Raw genomic sequence first — 26,457 nt, forward strand, 5'->3', positions numbered from 1 at the left:
TTTTTATTTACTTTAAAAGCATGAAGAAATTTAATTTTTAAAAAAATTATTTTAGAAAAAATATAGGTAAAAAAAAAGAGATCTAGAAATTTAAAAGACAAGTGGCATATTGAATATCACTTTATGATTCATTTTTATTGAGTTCAAAGATTGCAAGAAAAAAACATGAGATGAAACGGTCTAGCATTTTTTCACAATGCTTGATCAGCAAAACTAAATGTACTACCGAGGACTTCAGTGTCCTTGATCAATATATCCAGCATGCATCTACAGGTATTTGGAATTCTCTTCCATTCTATTTCGTAATAACTTAAAGTTCAAGTCATGGTATAAACATTTGTATAACCATCCATAATTGCAGCAGCTTAAAATGTCATGGTACAAAATATGGGAACAATTCTATTTGTTTGAAGTTATATCTGGCTGAATTAGACTGAAATGAAACTGTCCATACTATTACAATACAATATCAAATTGTAAATCACCAACAGAGTACAGCTCAAAAGGCTAAAGAAAATTCCATTGTACATGTAATCTACAAGGGGAAGATACAGTGCACTGTAATGAAAAATAAGTAAACATTGGCATGGCTTTGTGGTAAGATGATAGATAGTAGCCAAATTGGAAAATGTTAAGTTTACATTTTTTTCTCAATCAAATACATATTTGTAGTATGAATATGGGCTTTGCAGATTTTTTTTCTTCCAAACTCTTAATTATAAAGCACCTTGGAATCAATATGCAAATGCAAGGAACGCTGCTCGTCCTGAATCATTCACACACACACACACACACACACACACACACACACACACACATAAAGTGCATATATTTCTTAACAAGGAACAGAATAATTAAAGAGAATGTACCAGTCGATGTTAGATGCAGAGACAAAATGTTATATTTTCACTTGGACTGAATAGGTTGAATCCTGAGAGATTTCAGGCTTACCGGTACTTGGAATTAGGCAAGAGTGGAAATATTACTAAATATGCTACCAAAGACACTCTTTACTTCAAATTTCAAACATGATTAATTTTAATAGTTCAATGTTGCTTTAATGCACTACATCTGAGTAATTATGTCTTGAGCAACATCATTCAATAGTATTAAATGGTTAGTAAGAATTTGGGGAAGAGAACAAAGTTCATTTATATTTGTCTGCACACATATTTCAAATGCTGGTTCATCCATGTACTGGTAGCTTTCTCCCATGTAGCTTTTCTGTTGGACTTGTGTTATATACTGTACCTATGCATACTGATAACTTTGAAGGTAAGAAACTACTTTCCATACAGATTATTATTATTTATTTTTTTATTTTTATTTTTATTTTTTTTAATTTTTTTTTTTGGGGGGGCGGGGTAAAAACATGGCATCATTTCAAGAAACCATCATTTGCGGACATTGAATTAAAATACATTTGAATTTTAAAACATGTATAAATAGGAAGTTTGCTGGACTTGTCATGACAGTTTAGTGAGATGCTACCCTAATTATCATATAAAGACTACATTTTTATTTTCCTTGCATATGGTTTCTCACTGAAACCTGCACTAAAAGAACCTGTACATAAAGACCACCCGCTCATAAAGACCACTTTTGCACATTTCCCTTGAGTGATCTTTATATACAGGTTTCATGGTAGCACTTCTTTTACAGCCGGGCCACTGAAATAGCTACATATTTTATTTCCTTAATTTGAATATAAATATCTAAATTCATATTAATACTGTTTTAAAAATAGGAAAAAGTTGCTTGAAGTCATGTAATTTCACATAATAGTACTTTAACTACTCTTTGATACATTAAAACAATGTACTACACAAACATTTTCTAGTATTTAAAAATCTCCTTTAAAATGCATAATATATTAATAAATAAATATTAATACTGTTTTAAAAATAGGAAAAAGTTGCTTGAAGTCATGTAATTTCACACAATAGTACTTTAACTACTCTTTGATACATTAAAACAATGTACTACACAAACATTTTCTAGTATTTAAAAATCTCCTTTAAAATGCATAATATATATTCATAAATAAATAAGATGCGAGACATTTCAGTACAAATACCTGTACATACAAGTATCTTTCTTAACTGGGCGCTTTTTTTTTTCTTCTCTAGGGCAAGTTTGGCACTTTGCATGACTCCATTACTCCTTTGAATTGAGAGCAAGCACAGCTTCAACATACTGCTCCATCTCTACAAAGTCTGCAATGACAATATTAATACCAGTGGGTCCAATAGTTTTATCTTGGAGGAAGTACTTCGTATTCCTAATCGCAGGACCTGCAAGCACACCTTTCAAGTTATTACCAATGTGCTGTAGAATGGTGGTGCCAGTTGGTGTCAAGACACCCTGTGATACGTAAAACTTATCAGGGGGCCTACCCCTGGTGTGGTGAGCATTGAGTATGTTCACCATCTTGGGTGCTTCAGCAGTGTTGGGCCATACACTGTGGATTCTTGTGCCTTGCCAGAGGTTAGTATGCTTCACCGATGTCTCATCGTGATGGTAGATTGTAATGACCTGCCAACCTTCGTCACAGAGGACATTCAGGGTAACCGCTTCTAAATCCATCTCTGGACAAAGTTTGGAGGAGAAGGCTTCCTCTACGCAGGATATCAGCTCACTGTGCTTCTCCTGCATGCAGTACAAGTGATTGAAATCAATAATGACAACTTCCCTGGGGTGTTCATTCAACCAGTCATTGATTTCTCGCAGGCAATCACTGACTCGTAACCCATGCAGGCCATGGACGAAATAGAAGCCCTCCTTGCCTGGACAGCGGGATATACGGAAATCAAAGTAGCGAATCCCCAGGTCCAGCTGCTGTTTGAAGTTGAGTGCCTGTGTGACTGACCAACTGTGGACGATCTTCTTGGCTGCATCACCAAAGACCGCAACAAGGTTCCGTACTGTGTCTGGTGATCCTGATGCAACAGGTGACTGGCAGTCGAGGAAGAAACTGAATGAGTCATGAGAGCCTATAAAGAGAGGATGAAAAGTCTAAAATGTGGATTTTGACAAGTTTAAATTGTTAAATTTGTAGCTGAATTCATCTCTTGAAAGCCATTCCACTTAACGGCAATGTTAGTAAATGTTATCCTAGTAACGTTAATATTGGACCTTCTTTTTCACTAACTACACTGCAGGTGAGATTTTTCATCATGAAAAGAAGTTTGCCAAATTTTCCTTCAAAAATAAAAAAAACAAAATTATAGTAAAATATCAAAAATAAAGATTAATCATGTAAAAGGAAGAAATACATGTTGATTCATCATGATTATCAATCTATCATGGTCGAGAGAAATGAATAATAAGACGAGACGCATAGATGAGTCAATCAAATATAATTTGTAGTGTGACTTTATGCAACTTTGATTGTTTCTTTTTATAAACATGTAGACTATGTATTTATCAATGTTTTGCATTTAAAAATGATTTTTTTTTTTTGGTATTACTGAATCAGTTATTGTTGTTGTTTTTACTCATAAAATAATAATTCATAATAATTACTTTTAAAGCGGGCTTACACCCTACAAGCTCTGCTTTTTAGTCGGCCCTCCTTCCCTTTCAATTTCATGTTTATTTTTTTAATGTATTGACTATTGACTTGTATTGTGCAAATTGCATCTATAGATCTAACAGTTAGACCTAGACCTCTAGTCTATATGTATATAAATATGTGAATATGTTAAAATGTACCATCATTGTAAATATGATCGATTGAAAGAGGAAAAATAAATGAATTGAATTTGATTGAATTGAATATATACAATTAACATATCTCAATTCTCAAGGCTCGATCTCGACTCGGTCATAACATAATAATTAATCTAACATCAAAATGAAGGTATGGGACAGTCGTTTACAGCTACTTACCTGGAATAGCTATATTTTTCAGTGATTCACTTCGTAATCTGTCTGGCAACTCTCCCATCCAGTTTGGAAATGTTTTATATGTTGCGGTTCCATTCTCCATATTTAATCCGTCCTCTTTTCTCGCCATACTGCTAAGAGAAGGCGGTGACATTCGACATCATCTCTACAAATTTGCTAATCACCGAAGTCTATATAAAAACTCGCCCAATACCAACATCGCTTTAGTAGTTTCGCCCTTCACTCTACATAATTAAAATACCCCCCCCCCCCCCCCCCCCCCCCCCTCTGCAAGATAATTTGGCGCTAGTTTGCTTCCAACATACCGCCACCAGGTGTGCTTCATCCTGTCTTCTGCATTGGTTTCCTCATTCCATGATAACCTGTAAAATATCCTGTAACCTGTAAAATAAAAATATTAAATTAAAAACTGAGAGGTGCACAATTTAACAGGAGGGCCGAGTTCGTTGTGGGTAGTGCGTCTCATAGACAAACAGCTGTTTCTTGGCGACTAAACAGTGGGCGTGTCAGTTCATTACTTTCAACGTGAAACATGAACAACCCCACTGCTATATAGTTGTTTATTCGCGGCCTTGGCTGTCATCAGAGAGCTGATTGTTTACTGAAACACTATCTTTAATGATATACATTGCCTTTTATATAGAAGAATAGATTTAAGTTTGTACGTGGGAAACGAATCCGATAGGCCTGTATAAGGATGAAACTGTTTAGTTAAGAGGCATATGCACTACCGTGCTCCCCCCCCCCCCCGCCCTCCAAAAAAGAAGAAAAAAGAACAAAGAACAAAGAAAAAGAAACAAACAAAAAAGAAATATGAATGCTCCTTAGAGACCAACGATTTTAGGACAGCCTAGTAGACAATTCGGGGGTCGGCAGTCATGATTTTACTTGAAACCGAACATGCAATATACCTGAGCTCAATATGTACCCTGCCTGTCATAATAAATAAATAAATAAATGAATAAATAACTGAATGAAGATCTGTGTCCATGCTCACGTTTCTTTGTAACCACTATGTGAATCTTCTCGGGATTTCAGACCAACTAGGTGTAACCAAAACAATATGTCTCAGTTCCCCTCATCACAAAATCGGATGCACATGCCCATGATATGGCACTAATATATAAGATTTTATGATATCCTGAAGGGGAAAACTGAAAGAATGGTGCACAAGTTTTCCAAAAGTATTTTGAAAACGTGTGTATCTTGTTACAGATACACGCCACCCCCCCCCCCGATCATTCGGTGCCTGTATCGGATATAATGTGTTGCTTTCTTTTGAAATATAGGCCTATTTTAAGAGAAAGTGAATGAATATTTAATTAAAAGTATATAATAAGTTAAAACATCAAAGGCTTATTAATGCCATGCCTTCTTATGTTAATCTCCCATATTCAGGACACATCTCAAAGTACTTGACATGCTTATCGGAATTATGACATGATAGGTGTAAGTATTATATAATCATTTCCATGTTTGATTTAGGTAATTTCCTTGATTCTTTATCTTACATCACAACTGTCCATACAAGATTCTTTTTAATGTGCAATAGATAATCAGACTTTGGTGTAAGAAAGGTAATTTGGCTTGTCTCCATTAAACTCGCTCATAGTCACATGTTTATATTGCGGTGTTCAACTTCGAACATTTCTTTAAATCACCCAAAAATAAATTCATAAAGTCGTCACATTATGCTAAACACACTCTTGATTTGATTTGATTTAATTGGTTAAACATATAAGGAATTAATTACACAATTTCCAAACGATGCTTTCCACATTCAGTGGTAACCTGTGATCACGATTATGATCAGTGGTGGAGCTACAGGGGTATGCTTGGTGCACGTGCCCCCCCCCCCCCCCCCCTCCACCCCCATCGAATGGCGAAAAGGGGAAAGGGAAGTTAGAGAGAGGAATAGGATAGGGGAAAAGGACCAGACAAGATGATGACAGAAACTTCTCTACCCATAAATTTGCTTCCTTGTTTCTTCGCAATTCATTCGAGTAAGACCGATGAACAGTGTTCTGAAAAAGCCTGGTGACTTCATGTAATTCATTACATTGTCAAAAAAGTGAATTTTCAATCAACCTAATAAAATGTGAATGTGAAGGAATCTCATCACACTACCAAGACTTTTCTACATACACCACACAATAACTACATACAGAAATGCAAGGTTGGGAAAATGAATTTGATATTATAGACAATTAATTTTATTATACAATATAAAAAGATTTTATCATACATAATCATAGAAAACAACACCGTACATATATCTTTATTGGCATAAGGAAAAGGCATTAATTGTTCTTGACTTATTAATAGTCATAACAAGAGTTACTTAATACCTATACATGAACGAGAAAGGACAATATCAACCTTTTTAAAAGTGTGAACATTTTTAGACTTTTTATTCAACATCCAATTATAAAAACTAAATAATTTTAGACGAATTCCATTAACGTGGAAGAAAATTAAAGGCAATGCTACCAAAGAGGCTATGCTTGTTTGAGGAATTTCCATTATCGCTGTGGTAAACACTACCAGCATATACGATGCAATACATCGAATAATATCTTTATACACCTATCGGAATAGCACATTTTGAAAACTACGAACGAATCTTTAATTTCCCTTGATATTGTTATGATAAATATTATAACTTTATCGCTATTATAGCATTAAAAGTCGTAATGTCATTGTAAATCGTTAATCTTCTCACTATCATGGTAACACACGAAATGCATAAAAGGTCTCAAGGCGAGAGTAGTTGGATCACATTTGTCTCTTTTTTGAAAGTGTCGTTCCTACCATGAGTAAATCATGATGTTCAAAATATAACATACATTCAGCACAAAAAGAAAGTGGACACTCATAATGATTAACATTTTCGAATAAATAATCGATACAAACTTATCTTTCATATATCAAAATAATCATATATTAATCTTCTTTAAGATGATATGCAATTGGAATCATACCACCCACGCATGAGTGAGTACAACCATTTCAAAATAAATAAGTCTCTGGGGTAAATTGCAAAATATGGGCCATAATTGATCTTGTTAGAGCCTTAAATGTTCTTTGATTTGATAATTTTTTTTAAATTTTATTTCATCGACGCTTTAAGTTAATTTGTTAAACAATAAAAAGTGTCTACTCTCTTGTTTTTTGGCTGAGTGTAAATCAAATCTTCTGCGGAGCAAATCAAATTAGCTTTTCTCTTGGAACCGTTATAGCTTTTCTATTTCCCCGTGTATTTCCTTGATGTTCCTTTATATTTTCATGTCACTTTTTTAAATAATTCATAAAATTGATAAAAGGTGATACAATACAAAATAAAATAATTCAATTTTAAAGTTTGTTTGTCCATGATCATTATTCTGTGATATCATATTTGTGTATATGGTAGCCGTTATCATTTCCTACCGCATTAAAATTTCTTCTTTCAACGGTTAAAAACTGAGTTTCTTAATTCGTTTTGATCAATGGTACAGGTATACATTTCACTGAATCTCCATTTGAATAAAGAAATATATTGAATGAAACTCAGTGTTAGCATATCTAAATATCGACAATGATTATTTGTTTGACATTGTGTAGCTAATATACTCACTAAGTTAAAATTAACCGCAGACATAGTTACAAGTTACATAAGAGCTTAAAGAACTTGTTATAGAATATATTGAAGGCAATGATTATGCGAAGTCTGATACTAATAGGATACAACCGCACTTTCGAAGATAACTTACATAATCAGTTACATACGATTCAAAAACAAAACATCGTTAGGTACAAAAAGGAAGCATTTACCAAATAATGATAAAATTGAAGGATTTGCGACACTCTTCCACTTGAACATTTAAGCCGATATGTTTCTAGTATAAACGCATTGTTTAATTTGACAGGAGAACGATCCACTTGTCAAGATGAAAGCTTAACTTGATGATAACCTGTCAGCTTTTCTTTTCTTTTCTTCAAAAGTGTTAAATCGCTTTAACAGTTTAACCGAATAAAAGAAAGAAAGGCGATACATGATGGGGAGGAATGGATTGAATTTGATGGCGGAGTGGATTATGACGCTTTTGACTCGGGGCTATTTGCGCATTGCCTTCGAGGAGAATGAATAAATCAACCCATTTACCCGATGAGAAGTAAACTCATGTGAAGTGGGATGTCATTATAAACTCATTATGTATGTGCGGGAACTGATAAAGGAAAAGCGACGGAAGGTGGAGGTAAGATCAGAGGGTGAAGAAGAAAAAAAAGACTTGGCAGACTATTATAAGAACGTGGCGAAAGAGAGAAAATACGTTGCACAAATATGCGGTGTGATGTGTACACTGCGGATAGAAATAACTGTCAATATTAAAAGCGGTCATGATGTTTTGAAGAGCTGTGCTTAGATGGAATTGGGGAAAATCTAAGAAGCTGCCCGAATCTCTCAGACATGCTCACCGTAGCCTGCAAATTCATTTAAAATCAAGGTTTTGTCCTAAATAACTTGGACGAGAATTTAAAAGAAAAGGATATGGGACGAGAAATAATGCAGACGAATGGGGTAAAATAAGTCTGGCATGGGGGGAAATAATCTTTTCTGGAATGTTAACGGGTTCACCTATAATTCGCAAATAATTCCAGTGACGAGCATACAAACATGATTTCCCATGTTTCCGTCGACTAAATACCTAAATCCTCGCTCTTGTTTTTGGAGGTATTTACCAGTTACCAGACACCGTTTGTTATATTATCTTTGTTATAAATACGAGACGAATCCCTGAAAAGGAGATGGGTACATAAACTTGTGGTAATATAATGATCACATAAATAACGAAGGTTGGGTGTCATTGAACGCAATAATTAGTGCTTTATGTTTTAATGAGTATCGATTTTCGATCAACTCCTCAACTGTATCAATATCCTATTCTATGCATTTGAACTTCGCAAGACCATAACCATTGTCAGACATTTGAAACCCTCCAATATTTTTCCTTTATGTTTAATACAGTATTTCACACCGATATTTTACATTTCGTAACAGAATGAAATTCATGTAGGCCCATACAAAATATATCAAACACTGTGGTCCTATTTACGTATAGTAAAATTGTTTGAAAGCAATTACTGGAATATCATAAACATCAACTTCATAATATCTACAAATGACACTTTTCTTGTTGAAAAATATGCGAAAAGTTTTATAGATTTACAGCCCCGATAGAGGCTTGATTAATAATCAATATTTCGTATTTAGTTATTTCTGATTTAAAGATTTGGTTAAAAGTTAGAAAATCTGATAGACAAATGATTATAAAGAAAGTAAAAAATTAAATGGGAAATATTATTAAGTAGTTCGGGGAAGGTAACAGGTCACCCTAGTTAGGTATTTAAAAGAGTAATTTATCCAGAATAAAAGCATTCTCGAGTACTAATACCCCCCCCCCCTCCATTCTGTAAAAAATGGTTGACGCTCCTCTTGAAGTGGTGGAAGTGGGATACTTTAATATAAAACAATATTCTAAATACCTTTTTGGCAAACGCAAAGAGATGACTGGCAACGATTCGTACAAAGCTTATTACTTTGAGTTTTTATTGTGTTTTAAGATTCCGTTTGCAACCCAACATTTGTAAATTCCTCCATTCTTTTAATTCAAACATACATCTACTAAGATTGCAAGTAACATCATGGTAGAGGTATTTAGTCATTGTAATGGGCATTATCCACAATTATTGCCAAAATTTGAAACCGCTTCACTGGTTGCATGAGCTTATCCTTGGAAGGCAATGAATCTCTTTCTGATAAATCGGGCAAAACAGATATAGACTAGTAATCATAATAGAATAAAGACAATATAGTATCATAAATAAACAGTTGTTGTCATTCTCATGTTAAAGGTAAGATTTATCGCGCCTATTTAATAAGCAGTTACAACCTTTCAGTACCCCCCTCAAAACTGTCTTCTTTCAATTAAACTTGTCTCGAAGACTGTCCACGAAGATAACCAGGAGGATTAGCGTAATATTATTTCTTATATTGACAAAAGTAAACGGAAATGGCATCTGATAGCATCTGAGAGGTTTGATTTAACTGATAGGTTTAGCTAGAGGTCAAAGCTACAAGTTAACGTCTGCTTGATATAGTTTGCACCATCCCGCTCGACATGCACACATTTGATTACACAAGATATCGAGCGAAGATGTGTTATGCAATATTGTTTGATCTCTGCAAGCTTTTGGTACTAAGCGTGTTAGAGCTTTGGCAAAGAACAGCTAAGCAAGTAGTATCAAGTCTCGCCACTATTTTGTTGCGCTAAGAGGATAGAGAAAAAATAAGCATGATTAACACATAATAAGACCAGTGTGTCTAATTTTGTCAATATAAGTTATGGCGATAGTCTTGCTTTATTCTTTCTAGCAGAAATCGTGAAGTAAACAAACAGTTCCTTTAAAGTTCATGTTCTGCAGGCCTAATTAACCTAGTGAGAAAGCAATCGAAATTAACAAAGACACAAATGGCGTATCCATAAAATGATAAGTGGGGTGGCTGCGTAATGTATTTCGCCATGCCCGTAAGATGCAGTCTCCAAACGGGCGGCGGGGCAGGAGTACCCTGGCTTCATTGTATGCTGGAAACACCACCTGTCTTTTGTTCTCCTTTTAGGAGGTTAGCCACTTTGAAACACAAGTCATCTCTCAATTCTATAACTTCTGATTCCAGTCGTCGATTTGATCGTCGACATTTCAAAGTTCAAAATGACTTTCTCATGACGCTAAAACATCACAATCTGTAAAATAACTGTTAACCACATTGCAGTCCATCATTAAATAAAAACCCATCTAGGACACTCTGCTGCTGATAGTCCGTACACTAGCTCCGTGTCATTTGCACGTATATTCTTCAGTCTGTTCACTACACTGATTGCATCTGACGTAGCAGCACCAATAAAATTTACAGTTGCACTGCCATATTTTCGTGTACTGATGTGTGTTGTAGCCCCTGCCACAGCACATGAGATCACAGCTGTCCGTCGATGTCGATGTCCGGTTGCATCTCCGTCCCACAGTCCCCATCGAACCATTGTTCTCGTCGAACTCGCAATAGTTCGGCGACCGGTGCAAAAAAACTAAATGCGATAAGCGCGGCTTCCGGTAGTTCTCGGAGTCTTTGACTTTGAGAAAAGTTGGTCTCCTAGTTCGTTTGGCCTTGACGGGCTCCACTTGGAGAGTTCTTTCGTATTTTTCTTTGAGGACGTCACCTACCGATCGAAAATTTGGCAGCATTGTCCAGCACGTTTTGGTTGTACACGAGCCTGAAACACCGTGGCATTTGCATTCCATTCCCACATGATCCTCGACAACCTGCATGTAGAGGAAAAAGATGAGGAGAAATCGGTTAACTGATATTTGATGAATATTTTTACCAAGTTTTGTATACTACTTCCTTCCACACTACCAAGCGATTGGTAAATTAACTTTTTTCGGAACATATTAAAATTGTCGTTACATTTACAACATCTATCTTTTCTGCCTTATTTTGCCCGTACATTTTATCGAGAAACCCTTTGGGCAAATGTGTCTTCGGTTATGCAGTAGGAAATGGAATGCCGCACTCATTGTATATGAATTACATTAAAAATAGTTGTTTGAAAGTATATACACAAGGTCCCCACAAGGACACCAATTATGAGCATAGAATTGAGACTATTTCGTAACGACCTTGTCAGCAAGGTTCTTACGAATCCTCATGCATTTTCAAAATAGGTAACTATTAACGCTAAGCTTTTAACTATTGACAAGGGAAATTCTGCATCTTTGTCGCCTAATATCATCATAACGTCATGCTAATTTTTCAGAAGCTCAGCTTTCACAGAGGAACAACGCAGACGTTACATCTTTCCTCCTCCATACAGTGTTTCGTCTGCATATTTCCTATTTTAATTTACAAAGGGCCCGACGCTGAAAAAAGGAATAAATTGTGACACAAACAGATTTTTCTTTCAATGAAACTAGCAATTACATGAGTTTCTTTGCTTTAGGTTTTATCTCTCACGTCCTCATGTCATGTTTTAGGCTTCCTTTAATTGGATAGCGTCTCGACAAGATGAGCCAAGCCTTTGGTCCCAAAACACAAAGACTGACTCAGAATCTTTCTATGTCTGTCTATCTCTCCATCTCTTTCTCTCTCTTCATTTTTTTCTTCATTTGTGTCCCTTTACTCCACTATGTCCCCATCTTTTCACTTTCTCCTATCTCTTCCCTCTGCTTCCCATCGTTGAGATTAACAGTATAGTTTTACATTTTCTGTCTTCTTTCTTTTCGGTAGGAAACTATTACGGTTGGTGGTCGGAGAAGCCCTACTAGGTCGGGTAGGTAATCATGGTGTTGTGCTTTCAAAGAAAAGATTGTTGTTACGCTGTCCTTTTGAACGCGCTCGCCAGTAGTAATTGGCAAACAATGCGAAAGATAATTTGCCAAATACAAGGGACCTTTAAGCGCATTTCTTTCATTTACCTTTCATTACTTTGTTCCGGATAGGAATTTGGTTTCGAGGTAAGCCAGAACATTTGATACTGGAGCCGAGGACTCACATAACAGTCACCTCTCTTATGCGTAATTCTTGTCTGACGAACAATTATATTTGTCCTTTGCAGACAGCATAAGTGTATCGCCAAATCAGTGGCGGGTTTAGGGCGGGGGTCTGTGTCCCCTTTTCGAACCAATGGGCAACAACGACGAAATTAGCCATTAATATTGTGTAATTTTTCGGAATGGTGCCCCTTTACAAAATCCTGGATCCTTCCTGCACTCAATATACTGAGTTTGGAATAATTACATTCCATCTTTATCGTTTTCTTGTGAAAAGAATTAACAAATCAGATTTCGAATTTTGAATTGCATTTTGAACCATGTGAAAATTTTAAGGGTATAGGTTGGAATAATTATGTTCGAAACTGATAGAGTTGAGAACATTTATAACATTGACAAAAATTGAATCTCCTCTTCTAGCTCGATTAGAAAGGTATTAAAAAGTTAATTGAAAATTATCCATAGGCCTAACCCCTCATTCAGAAATATTCCTGTTTTCATACATATTTGACGTAAAGTATGAAATGGGGTCTAACTTCATTATTGTACGATTATGCTCCGACGACAATTGCCGATTTCTAACACTGTCTAGTCAAATTCATAATTTCAACCCTGACTTAATATTTTACTTTAATAACCCTATCCCTATAACTTAACCCCAAATCCAATCCCAGCCAATCCCTTACGATATATTAAAGAAAATGTTGCCGAAACGTAATGTCAGGTCAGCCTAGTTCAAAATGGATGCCTTCTTTCGCGTGTCTATATTGTTTATACTCTTTATAATCGATTTCTAAAATTTCATATCGCCCCAGCATCTGTATAATATATAAGTATCATTCAGCTAACAATTGCTAGTTTATAGAATTTTCAGGTCAACATCCATAATGTATGACATCATAACCTAGATATGCCGGCTCTATAGCTGTTGACTCACAGTAAAATCTAGATCTCTAATTCGCCACTAAGGAAATAATTAAATGTTTGTTTTGTTAATCCTCCCCTATCTCAAAACTATTTGATACATTTCGGAAAACTCGGTATATCATATTTCCACATCACATTGTGTTTGATGTAATTGTGGGAAACAAGAACAATCTTACAAAGGCAAATGTTTGTCTCCAATTATGCTGCTCCTGCTCCCCTGATTTTAGGATGATTCTTTCCACATTTTGACTAGCTATTGTGTCACATGATCTGATTAAGTCAGGGTGGCGGCCCTAAGTATATAAGGGTACAATTTTGTGCCGGGGAATGATATCTCTTGCCAGAATTTCAACTTTCCAATTCTTGCATTTTTTTTTCTCGAGAGGGCAAAACGAGCGAGCAAAACGAGCGAGAACAAAAATGACACTCTATTATCGTCAATATCATCAATTTCATCACCAAAATGTTCTATATATAAGTATAAATTACAAAATAACCACATTGTGGCCTGAATATACATGTAAGGTGTCGATTGCCCGAATATGAGATGACGGTTCCCCCAATATTGGTAATTTTAAAATCATCGGATGGGATGGGGCTACCGCTACAGTTCCCTTGGCCCCACCTTGTATCCCTTTCTGTTCGACTTATATCTACTGTAGAAAAAGTTGAATTTAGCAAGAAAGACTGTTAGTGATATGTTCGATTGATTCGGCATAATGGTGACTTGGTGAGTAGCCTTGAATGTAATGACACTTAAACATTTTCAATACGAAAAGATAGCTGATTTCTATGTCATCATCGACATTTATGTAACAAAATATTTATTCTCTTGACAGTCAGTGCAAACAAATCGAAATAACAAAGATGAATTATCTCTGACAACCTCAAACCCCGATCTTCTTTCATCCATGATAACCGGAGAAAAAGTCACAGAATCAGTCAATCTATACCGAGAACACGTTAATTCATCTGGAGATAGTTTTGTAATATAACTTTTTGAGCAATATTGCCTTGAAAAGATTATGATAACATTATGTTACGTAACTTTATTGGAAGTGTAGGGTTAGCTCATATCAGCTTTCCTATTTTGATCTATTATCGGGTGTAATTACTACGTTATCTTAATTATCTTAATTGACCTAGAAATGATCTATTTCTTTCACTGCTGGATTACTGTAGACGTGCAACTACCGTGACAAGAACATGCTGTCATCGTGTTGTGAAGAAAACTAGATGGAATTCGACTGCGCGCAGTCGAAAATGATGCCTCCGTCATAGAGCAATTTTACAAACAAAAAACAGAACACATTTTTCGAATTCAAGTTCAATTGTAATCCATTAACAGGTTCTCAGAATATCGTGATTACAAGCAATTTCTCATATACATATATGACCCTTTGATCTTTGACCTCATGACCCTAAAATCTACTCAGTTCATTGGCTCTGCAAGATGTCCTGAGTTAAATAGTAATCCATCTGTCAGTTCTAATGAGAATGTGTTCACAAGCTATTTCTGCATACATAATGAGCCCATGACCTTTGACCTTTGACCTTATGAACCAAGAATCTACTCAGTTCATTGGCTCTGCAAGTAACATACATGACCTAATTTTGGCAGGAATCCATCCATCTGTTCTTGAGAACGCGATCACGAGCTGTTTTGCAGACATAATGTGCGTTGTGGCCTTTGATCTTTGATCTTTGACCTCGTGACCCCAAAATCTAATCAGTTCATCTGCTCTGCAAGTAACATACATGACCTAAGTTTAGCAGCAATCGATCAATCGGTTCTTGAGATAACGCAATCACGAGCTGTTTTTGCATACACAATGTGTGCTGTGGCCTTTGACCTTTGACCTCATGACCCCAAAATCTAATCACTTCATCGGTTCTGCAAGTAACATACATGACCTAAGTTTGGCAGCAATCCATCACTCGGTTCTTGAGATAACGCGATCATGAGCTGTTTTTGCATACATAATGAGCCCTGTGACCTTTGACCTTTAACCTCATCACCCCAAAATCTAATCAGTTCTTTGACTCTGCAAGATACATACATGACCAAAGTTTGGCAGGAATCCATCAATCGGTTCTTCAGATAACGCGATCACGAGCTGTTTTTGCATACATAATGAGCCCTGTGACCTTTGACCTTTGACCTCGTAACCCCAAAATCTAATCAGTTCATCGGCTCTGCAAGATACATACATGACCAAAGTTTGGCAGGAATCCATCAATTGGTTCTTCAGATAATGCGATCACGAGAACGGGACGTACGTACGTACGTACAGACGTACGTACGTACAGACGGACGGACGGACGGACAACCCGAAAACATAATGCCTCCGGCTACTTCGTAACGGAGGCATAAAAATTAGAACGTGTGAAATGAGCTGTTAGGTTGATTTTGAAACTGGAATATTGTAATTAAAAAGAAGAGGACGTAGAAGAAGAAGAAGAAGAAGAAGAAGAAGAAGGAGAAGAAGGCGTTCGCGTAATCATTAAGTTTGCTGGTAATTATATCTTGTCGGTACTCACTTTTGTTGACACTATTCTGCACGAGCAAGCCACCCTGTTCTCCCCACAAAAAAATAGAAGTAGAAGTAGTAGAGGAAGAAAAAGAACAAGAAGAAAAAGAAGAATGATAAGAAGAAGATGATGGAGATGATAAGCAAGAAAAAGAAGAAGAAATGGGGTACAAAAAGAGGAAGGAGAGCAGGACAAATTAATGAAAAGGCAAAACAAAAGCAGGGTATACAAATAATTACCTTTCTGCCAACCTCGTTGTTGTGTAGATTCATGAGCGTCTTGGCATTATTCGCTACTTCTCCAGAGTCCACGAAAAGCCGTGAAAACCTGAGCCCATACTCGACGTCGGCACTGCAGCCTCCCCATCGCCAGCCCTCGTCGGTGACCCCGGTCTCCTTGCTACGATCACAGCTGCAGTTGGTGAGGTTTCCCTGCATGCATGCCTCGGTGATGGCGTGGGTGATCCCGGCTGAAGTGATGGCTTTACGGAAGGCCGCCTCGCGATTACCTGCCCGGGAATCTGTTAACGAAAATGACAGCGAGAAACGGTAAAACGTAGATCAATATATTTGTTAAGGATGGATGGGGACAAAGAGAAAAGCTGGATCGGAAATTCTCTAATTTTGCCATCAGGATTTAAATGAGGAAAGAGAAAATGATGATATTAAAAGAAGACTTATACAAATACAATAAAATGCAGAGATACAGAGAGAGAGAGAGATATAGAGAGAGAGGGGGGGGGGTAGAGAGAGAGAGAGAGAGGGGAGAGAGAGAGAGAGAGAGAGAGAGGGGAGGAGGGAATTATGATACTGAGTAGGGTATTACAAAAAAACCTAAAACAACAGTATTTTTCTCACTTGCATACCCAAACTTAATTCTTTGTAACCATCTTCTGTTAAATGTCAATTGCATTTGATCGTGAAAATAAAAATGGGACAGACAAAAGAAAACACTGCGCACAGCGGCATATATTTCGGTTCATTGCTCCTTTACATAACAAAATCTAAAAATGCAGACGGTTCAAAATAGGGACAAAATAATCACTAAATAAGAGGGCACAAAATAAGACAAAAGTCATTCAGCAAATTAATTGTTCCGACCGAGACACAGACGTGTCGCCGTAAACCGAGCATGACCACTTTTCCATGAAATGAACTGATGATTTTCCAGAAAGTACAGATGAGTAAAGTCTAGAAGGAAACCATTAATGTCAGGAGGAATGATAATAAAGACGGTGACATATGAATAAAAGAGGTTATCACCTTCATCGCAAATGAAATATCATTGACGATGCAAGATTTTGAGAACGTGTGTTTAATAGAACGCTATTGCGAGCAGGTAATATTCTGTTGGAGATACCATAACTAAACTGGGGGATCATGGTTGGGCAAGAGAATGAAGGGGAAAAGAAAAGAGAAATAATTAAAGGATGAGAAAGGAACAATAACGACAGACAATAGGGTGAAGTAGGTAAATAATATAAATCGTTAAAATTTAAGTAGGCAGATATAGAAATGCTATAGTTTTTCTTCGCTTCTTGTTTTGTTTTGTTTTCGATGTGCCTTGTGTTACCAATGAGTACGACTGCAGGCCATCTAACTGAGGACATGCGACTGAACGCCCAGGGGATCGAACAATCTGGTCTCGCGGACCTGATACTCTTGGAGAGTTCACGAGACCCTTTAAGGTCAACGAGATATAGGTACATTATTGACAAACGAAAAGTGGACGTCGGTCTTGCAGATCTCAGGTCTCGTCAACCTTCGCTCATAATTGGGACATGCCCCATAATTATGACTACACATTACAGAAGATCACCAAGCTTTGGTTACCGAAATGGTAGAGGATCTATAAATAGTATAATATGAATTACTATATCTAATAGAGTGGTTTCTAAGACACCTCAAAACACGATCTTAAAGACTTTCAACAAATCACCTAAAGGGCGATTCAGTACCCTCTAGTATAACATGGATTCCATGTTCAAATTATATAACATGTAATGTCAACACAATTTTTAAATTTGATGGACAACTTAAGTTAATTTCTCGAAAGTCTTTGTAATCGTGTTTTTATGTGGATACCCCTTCCTAATGTAACAATTATCCCTTGCTCCTCGTTGTCGTATAACCTTACCAGCAGGCACATCCTGTGTAAAGATGGTCTCGTCATACTTGGGCAGGGTGCAGTTCCACCTTCCATTGCGGAACTGGAAGCGACACTCCTGTACGGCCTTCTGTGCACCTTCTCCAATGGCCACTATGGCATCTGGCCTCCTCTGGCAGATGGCCCGCTGCCGGGGAGCCAAACCGGGTATGCGGTTGCAGATTACGTTGGCTCCGAGTGCCACCACCGACGAAAGGGCCCTGTGGTATCCAGAAAAAACAATAGGGATCATTAGAATGGATTAAAAGTGTCAACTGTGACGTCTACATGGATAATTTAGAGCGAGAGAGAAAAGAGAGTAAGTTTCGATTCATCGATTACATTCAATAAATGTATAAATAACATTTTTGTGAATAAACGTTTTCGAAGCTGGCATGGAAGTATGAAACCTCCTTCCCCCTTCATAAACAATATCATGAGCATTCTAGGAAAATGTCAGTTCATTAAGGTAAACATTTTTTATTAAAAATAAGCATTGCAGTTTTTCGCACAAACCATGAATTGTATTCAAGGCAGTCTTTATAACACAGTATAATATATATAATTTGTTATCCATAAAATTGCCTTGGCACTTGTCAAGCTTGTAGATGAACGGTGTAGTAAACAAGGGATTTGCCTAGGGAAAAACGTGAAGGTAAATCGTAAATCATTCAAAAGAAAAAGAAAACATCACCTTGACACGCCTTTGTTTCCTTTACCTATTATTATCATGGTATTTAAAATTTGTAACAACAAATAAGTACAAGCTATAACACAGAAGAACCAACATTGAACGTGTGAATTATAGGAGTATTGAAGTTGCTAGGAATTGTATACATATTGTACAACACATAAAAACAAGGGCACTTGTAGCACTAGTGAACTTCGAACGTAACTCAGAACTTTAGACCACAATTTTTATTACCAGACTAACGTGCAATCATAAAGTCATTAAAATGTATGCCTTTGCTTAAATTAAACAAGGTATCTAGATATGATTAATCACATCACCTTGACATGTTTTATTCTCATATCGATTTGTCACCTTACGCATCAGTATCCAGGTCATGCATATTTTCTTGTCGTTAAGAGGGCTCTGAACTTGTATTTTATGATTTGAACTGTTTGGATAAACGGTTAATAAACCCTTAATTACTGTAACCGTAACGTTTAGAGTAAATATCATATGGAAACAAGTCGAAACATCTTGCAGACCACGCATGGTTAAATGATGCACAGATAAATGGGCACAACAGCGTGTCTCCACTCGGAATTTCACAAACTGATATCTGCTTTGATATAGTACGAATCAAACTGAATTAAAATTAATAAGAATAGTCAAAGTGTTGTCCAGACACACACAAACACACTCTAGTGATATTGTCATCGCTGCTCTCGTTACAACCACAGCCATCGTCGCCAGTATTGCCATCATCTCCATCCTTTCATACTTTCTATCCTTATCACCATGGCAACCGACTTCGTAACCCCACCCCATCGACATCACTGGTATCAACACCATTGCCAGATGAAGAGGAACGGACATAGTTCTTATCACATCAGGGCTCGCTACGATATCAAAATAGGCATTCGACATGGGTTGGGATCACGTTCATAAGAACTCACACGTGACTATCATGTTACCCTTCAATCTGGTGAACGACATATTTCTTCCTTTTTGTTCATTTCATCTGAAAAAAATGTGTTTCACATCACGTTAAAGTCCGACTTCTATGAATTCAATGCTCACCATGTGATGTCGAATCCAATCATGAATTAATACGTGGCTATGTCTCTAAGGGAGTACACGCAAGAAAACTACATTCTATTTTCCATTAACTTTACTTAATAAACGACGCAGAAAATAATAAAACATTTTCCTTATGATTAAAGCTGGAAGTAGGATCAGGCATGTTACTGTAATGAAATAGAAAAGATTTCGGCTGTACTTCATACACATTGCTGTTATCGGACACAACAAATCGTATTCACCAATAAACAGTTTATTTTATCTGATAAAATAAACAAGCATATTACCAAGAGCATTTGCTACTTATCGGTTTAAAATAAAACACTACAAAATTGCAATTGAATTCCCGATCAATATTAAAACGCATCAAAATAGAACACCCTTTTCTAGAAATTACATCTTTTCAACCATTAGATCGTTCACAAGACGACCATACAAAAATATACATGTACATGTATAAAGCATTCCTTTGAAGCCCTTAGTTGAGATACTAAAGCGTTCGTTTTTCGAGTAAAATTTTCATACGGATTATTTCTAGAGGTTTCTTAAACAGAAAGTGAGGATAACCTTTTCAAGTAGAGAGTGATGAAAAGGTCTGGTGGAAGAGTGTGGGTGGGAGAAGAGGAAGGCAGTGAAAGATACGAAGCAAAATAAGCAAAGAACCAGAATGAAACTTTGGAGAGTGGAAAAAATATGGAATATGAGTGAGAGAAATAACCAGAGAGGGTATCGCTTTTGTCACATCTTTCATCGTGTAAATGAACGAGGTCTTCAAACCGGTTCGTTGAAATACCGACCGCCATGCTGCTCCTCTTGGAGCGTATGGAAACGCTCAATGGTTGCCCCTCTCAAACTAGTCCTATGAAAGTCAAATTGACATCATGCCGAACGTGCTGGATTACGATCAGGCAAAGAAGCACGAAAAGAGAGAAGTCATCTTAATTTCGACAACACCAGTCATTTGCAATTACGATTGGCTTCACACGCAGAAATTCTGGGATATCAGATAGTACATGACGTAGGAGATAACTTGCATTCTGTTTTCTCAAATGGGCGGAATGAGAACTTATCAATTAAGAATAAATGGGGTCCAAATGTTTTTGGTGACGTCTGTTTCTTATTGCGGCAAGATGTGCACGATTTTTCATAGTCATGGCCGTCAGACAGTATTTGTAAATCAGCGATTAACTCTCATGTTTGGATTGATAACTAAAAGTGCAGAAGATTTTAATTCCATGCGGTCGTTTTTAAGATGATTGAAGAAATTAATGGAAATACTTCATATCTGATTCAGCATATGGATCTCTTTAATTATTAAGGGTGTTTCGATGGTTGATAAGAGAAAAGAGCATGCACTATATAATGTTTCATAGTACTAAACAAATCCGTGGCAGAAGAATAAGATAAGTAAGACCATCACCCAGGACAAGGCAATACGAACATGAGTGCCGAATGACGATGATCACTTTGCAAACTTTGATGCGTTCTCTCCCCTAATACTAATAGTAATATCATAGAAAGATGTGGCTTGGCCTAGTTTTCGTTCTACTTCTTATAAAGACCTCAAAATACGATCAAGCCTGACACTTGTTGGATGAAAACGATTACGGGATGCACCCCTGTCTTCTTAACCCCTATCATTCTCAAAACTGTAATTACAGTAACAAGTATTACATATTCGCTGGTTTAAGGGTTAATGTTTGGTTCTCGTGGGAATGATTTGAAATTCTCCCGCACTGGTATGCGTGTGTGTGTGCGTGTGCGTGTGAGTGTGCGTGTGTATGTCTGTATAATGGATACACATACCAGTGAGTCAACATTGATTCAAACCGCATAAACATCCATGTTCATCAACATGATTAGTTTCCATTCAAGGGTACACTACCTGACTGGGTTAGACAGGTTCAGATCAGACGGGTTTATAGAGCTTTGTCATCAACCCCCATTCGGGTCTGTGCTGTACTTGCGGAAGGAATGGGACAGCGAGTTCAAAATTGAGTCATAAAAGTAACATAAAGGGGACAATATTTTGATAAGAGAACGTCGAAGTAGGCTTTGATGAATAAGAACCACGATAGGTAATTATAATCAAAGGTCGTCAGCCTAAGAACAATTTTGAGCAAACATGATTCCAGGATTAGCATTATTTTGTTCATAAATATTATTATGATGGAAATTCTAGGTATTTCTACAGTGAGATCTACAGTATATAAATATGTATACATAGATGAAAAATTACATACATACATACACACCACCCCCACACGCACATACACAAATATACAAATATGCAAGCACTCATAGCTCAATCTAAATGAACATATTCACATAAATGCATTAATGGACTGCCACGATTGTTCTTACGAAGTTTTGGTACATGTACATTATTTTGTTATAAAATTATATCTATTGAACGTCGAAGATCCAATGCAATACGTCTAAAAAAGACATTTGCTGTCTTTCTTCTTCATTTATAATGCACAACTAACCAAACACCGTGGGAGGCCTAACTATTTCTTAATGCATATCATGGTTATTAAATTGCCTGCACCTTAAACAACTCACTGGTTTCTTTTTGTCACAAAGTAAGAATTAGACATATCCATGAGTCTCAAACAGTATTGTTATTAAAGTGAAAAATAAATCGTTCGTTTCCCTTTACACCGAAAATATTAAAACAAGGGAGGTACAAAACAGTTTGAGTGAGGAGGCTAGCATTCGTGGTAATTCATCTTCAGTGCTCAGTACCTTCTATACTGGCTCGTTAGTGCGCTGATATGTTGTATTTAGCTGACAAAGCAGTGGACATATGAAAATACACACGCCATTTATCAAAATCAAGAGATAGACACAGATTTTTTTTTCATACTTCAGTAATGTAAGGGACAGAACGATATTCGTGCATCACGTTGTCTTGAAGAAATATGTGAATGCGTTAACTGTTAATATTTCGTTTATTTAAAGTATATAGGATCTGCGCAATAATCGTTAAAGATACGTTGCATCGATAAAATCTTGAAGTATGCCCCTGGTGAAATAATGAAGACTGACCTACTGCACATTTGAATGTTAAACATTTAGTCATCGAGTTATCTCAATCTATTAAACAAGTTAAGTGTGTGTTGCATGGTCGGGGGTTAACGCACTATTAACTTGGCAGTCGAGGTGGGGGTGAGAACATGCCCTCCTGGTTTATTAAGGGGGAAATATCACAGTTCCGCCAACTACCCGCGGGAACGCCTTCTTCTGGTGAGGACATGCGGGCTACATATCGGGGCTAACCAGATGCGCCACGCAGAGTCAGCTCCAAGCTACAGGGACGGTGCATCGCAGGTCCTCTTGATGAGAATGTGGGGGAACCCAGTTGAGTTTTGGGAGTGTCCCGGGAGGGGCAGGGACTCAACCACGGATTTCCTCCCGGGGGTATTGGATCAACCACACAAACATTGGCACAACCTTGACGCCGAGTTATGACTTGATAGAAACAGCGACAATCAGAATAATATTTCGACTTTTCAGAAGATGTCTTTCTTTGTTGCGGCACAATTTTTTATGAACTGTTATGAAATGAAACCATTCCCCTTGTTCTGGGGTTGATTGTTGTTGATGGTGATCATGGTGGATGAGTCAGAGGTGTCTTTAAACCAATCACTTAACCAAACACTAATTTGGAATTGTGAAGATTTGTTTAGTTACCAATACGTTAACTTAATTATACTAAGCCTTTAATACTCCACTTAAAAAACAGCAACATCCTACATCATAAAAGAAACATTAGTGTCATGTGTTTACGTTGGAGCGAAAAGGAAAAAAGTACAAAGAAAACTAAAGCATTTCTTCCTTATGGTCTCTTATTTTGAAATTAATAATATCGCCAATCTAATAATTTGTTTCAAGAACGAGTGTCACTTTGAAGGTAGGGCCTGTTTATAACATTCGTGGGCTAATTAAAAGACCGGTCCCGTATGTGAGATGCACATACATTTAATCTACAAAGACATAGATTACAAGCCTCCAACGAGAATAAACTATAGAGAGAAAAAAAGGGGACACTTATATTGTAAATGCCTTGGGCCAGTACCACTCATTAATGACAATGAATTTGGGCAACCAAACCGTTGTTGTCATCCCACCTTATGCTGGAACTATTCATTATTTAAACATCTCTTCCAATTCTGGAGGAACCCCAAAATATGAAACTAATGTAGGACAGCGTTGATATTTTGAGGATTCTGTTGTATGATATACAAACTATGTTGTACTTACAAGAGCTTGGGTTGGTGTGAGAACTCAACCAGCAGAATGATATGGAATAACCACACCAAGTTGGGCCGCATGGCTCAGCGATGCCCGATGGATAAAATAGCAATCAAGCCTCGATACAGATTCTTCAACGATCCATTTCACACAAGCACATACACTTCTTAGCGACTCCCTTGTCACGCTTATCCACAAAATCTTCCAGCGATGAGAAAAAGAAGGAAAAGAGAAACAATGTCCAAAGTTTGTCCTGAGAGATCAGATTGATGACGTCACATGGCAACAACCAGTCCGAGCGAGACTTAACCTCCTAAGTCCTGCATAAGATGGACGGACATGTTCATATCGGTCGAAGAAAATGACGTGATGTGTGGGGAGGAAGGGCAATGAAAAGAAAAGGCGCGGGAGATGTAGAAGTATCAATGTCTCGGGTCGTCTGCTTAGTAAATCGGAATCCGTCACGCTAGCCGGCGAACGAAGCAAGCTGAGCTACCTAGCCCGAAGGATCGGCACACTGAGAAATCTGTCGTTGAGTAAATACACACGTGATCGTGCCGTACCGACTTACAGAATATTAAAGAAAAAAATTAAGTCGAGAAACCCATACCTTTCTACCCTCTGTACACAGTTTCAATTCCTTCTTTTCTCTTCGCTCCATATCGTCTACTCAATCACCGCCCGCCGAAGATCGCACATTCTTTGTACTACAATCTTGGACCCCGATACCTAAACAAAGCTCATCTTTTCCACCTTTTGCTCACACTCTTCTTAGTGCTGTCTTGATTCATTTTCCCTTGTCCTTCTCTTTCCCTACCTCTCTCTCTCTCTCTCTCTCTCTCTCCCTCTTTCTATCTCTTCATCCCTTTCTCCCTTTCTTCTCTTCACCCAGTCTCTCCCTCTCTCTTTCTTAGTACCTCCCTTTTAATCTGGCTCTCCAATTCTTCACCTTTCATCCACCGTTTCCTTTCTGTCGTTTTCTTTCTCTTTCCTTCTCTCTCCCCGTCGCTCTCTCCCTCTCTCTCTCTCTGTGGCTCTTTTTGTCTCGTTCTTTCTTTTCCCAAATCTTCGGCGGAAAATCTTTTCTGCATTACAGTTGCCAAAGGGCCGACTTTACACTTACAGGCCTCAGACGTATTTACATAAAAGACCAGAGACAAAGGAGAAGAGAGAAACAGGAAGAACTGGTGGATAATAGCAGGAGGGGTGCCGCTTAAATATTGTTGTATTGGGTTTCTTTTGCCACCTGTTCTTCCATTGTCTGATTAATTAATATGCCTTTGTGGGTATTGTAAAGACGCCGACTTAATACTCCCTTGCACACGTTCGTAAAGATCTGTATCTGGGCTGACGACATACCATTTTTTGTACTATTAATCCATTCTATGTTGCCGGCCTTCACTACTTAAATTAATGATATAGATTACACAGACATAATTCAAAGAAAAGGGAGCTCAGCAAAGCAATCAGTCTATAGGCTTATCCACTTTGTACTCTGCAGTCATTGGCTGTCATTATAAACAGTATTTTCAACCGAATTCAAAATTTGGATATCGGTATAAACTCTAATCTCTTTTTGAGAAATAAATACCTAACTTTTTTGAAACCATGTGGTTTTTATATATTACATTGAGTATTACATGAAAAGAGAAACAAAACTTCACCACTCGCATAATAAACATAGGTATTGTTGAAAATTAGGCCAACACTTTTCTGTCACAATTGGAAATGACTACGCGTTCCGTTTTTAATCAATGGGTGTCATCACAACACCTAAAGTTAATAGACTTCTAGAATTTGTTTTGTCCAGATCGAATAAGGGGAGAAATGTCTTTCTTCGCGATGATTCTGGTCTCATCATCCAATGTCTTCCTGTCTCCGGTGGCTTTTATATATAAGGTCATCTGCTTTCCGCATGTATTAATCTAGTTAATTGAGTAACAGCTATATACGTCTACTGTAGATCACAAGACAATCTCTATATATATATATATATATATATATATATATATATATATATATATATATATATATAAATTAGCTTTCACAGCAAAAAGAGGAAAATTGTTCCAATTCAGCAAAAACAACAACACTCATGAGTCATCCATCTAAACCAACTCACTTTACGATTCTACGAAAAACAATGCTTGGTTTATTCGCAAATACATCATCGGAGGATAAAATTGATACCTGTCAGACATACGAATAGATACTTTTCAATGCATTCCTTTCAAGCCACTATTGAAAGGAAAGATAATCGAATACGATTTTACCAAACTAAATTGTCTTCACCGAATCCATTTGTCGTCAAAGAATCAATAACAACCGATACCATTTCATTGTAAGGCCAT

The 26,457-nt window shown here is 37.1% G+C and overlaps 2 protein-coding genes across 2 annotated transcripts; both read right to left on the reverse strand.

Annotated features, from left to right (window-relative positions):
- Positions 1–2,110: 2,110 nt before the first annotated feature.
- On the reverse strand, positions 2,111–4,062 carry LOC581924 (PI-PLC X domain-containing protein 3). The gene is made up of 2 exons (XM_781901.5): positions 3,892–4,062; positions 2,111–2,993 (listed from the first exon to the last, which is right to left on the reverse strand). Exons 1-2 carry the CDS (start codon positions 4,040–4,042, stop codon positions 2,158–2,160), a joined length of 987 nt encoding a protein of 328 aa, XP_786994.3. The 5' UTR covers positions 4,043–4,062; the 3' UTR covers positions 2,111–2,157.
- Positions 4,063–6,099: 2,037 nt separating this feature from the next.
- On the reverse strand, positions 6,100–24,929 carry LOC581981 (protein Wnt-7b). Its single transcript, XM_781958.5, has 4 exons — positions 24,116–24,929; positions 18,091–18,320; positions 16,194–16,474; positions 6,100–11,268 (listed from the first exon to the last, which is right to left on the reverse strand). Exons 1-4 carry the CDS (start codon positions 24,184–24,186, stop codon positions 10,789–10,791), a joined length of 1,062 nt encoding a protein of 353 aa, XP_787051.3. The 5' UTR covers positions 24,187–24,929; the 3' UTR covers positions 6,100–10,788.
- Between the last annotated feature and the right edge of the window lie 1,528 nt (positions 24,930–26,457).

Source organism: Strongylocentrotus purpuratus, unplaced genomic scaffold, assembly GCF_000002235.5.
Source record: "Strongylocentrotus purpuratus isolate Spur 01 unplaced genomic scaffold, Spur_5.0 spur5_scaffold_6, whole genome shotgun sequence".
NCBI lineage: Eukaryota > Metazoa > Echinodermata > Echinoidea > Camarodonta > Strongylocentrotidae > Strongylocentrotus > Strongylocentrotus purpuratus.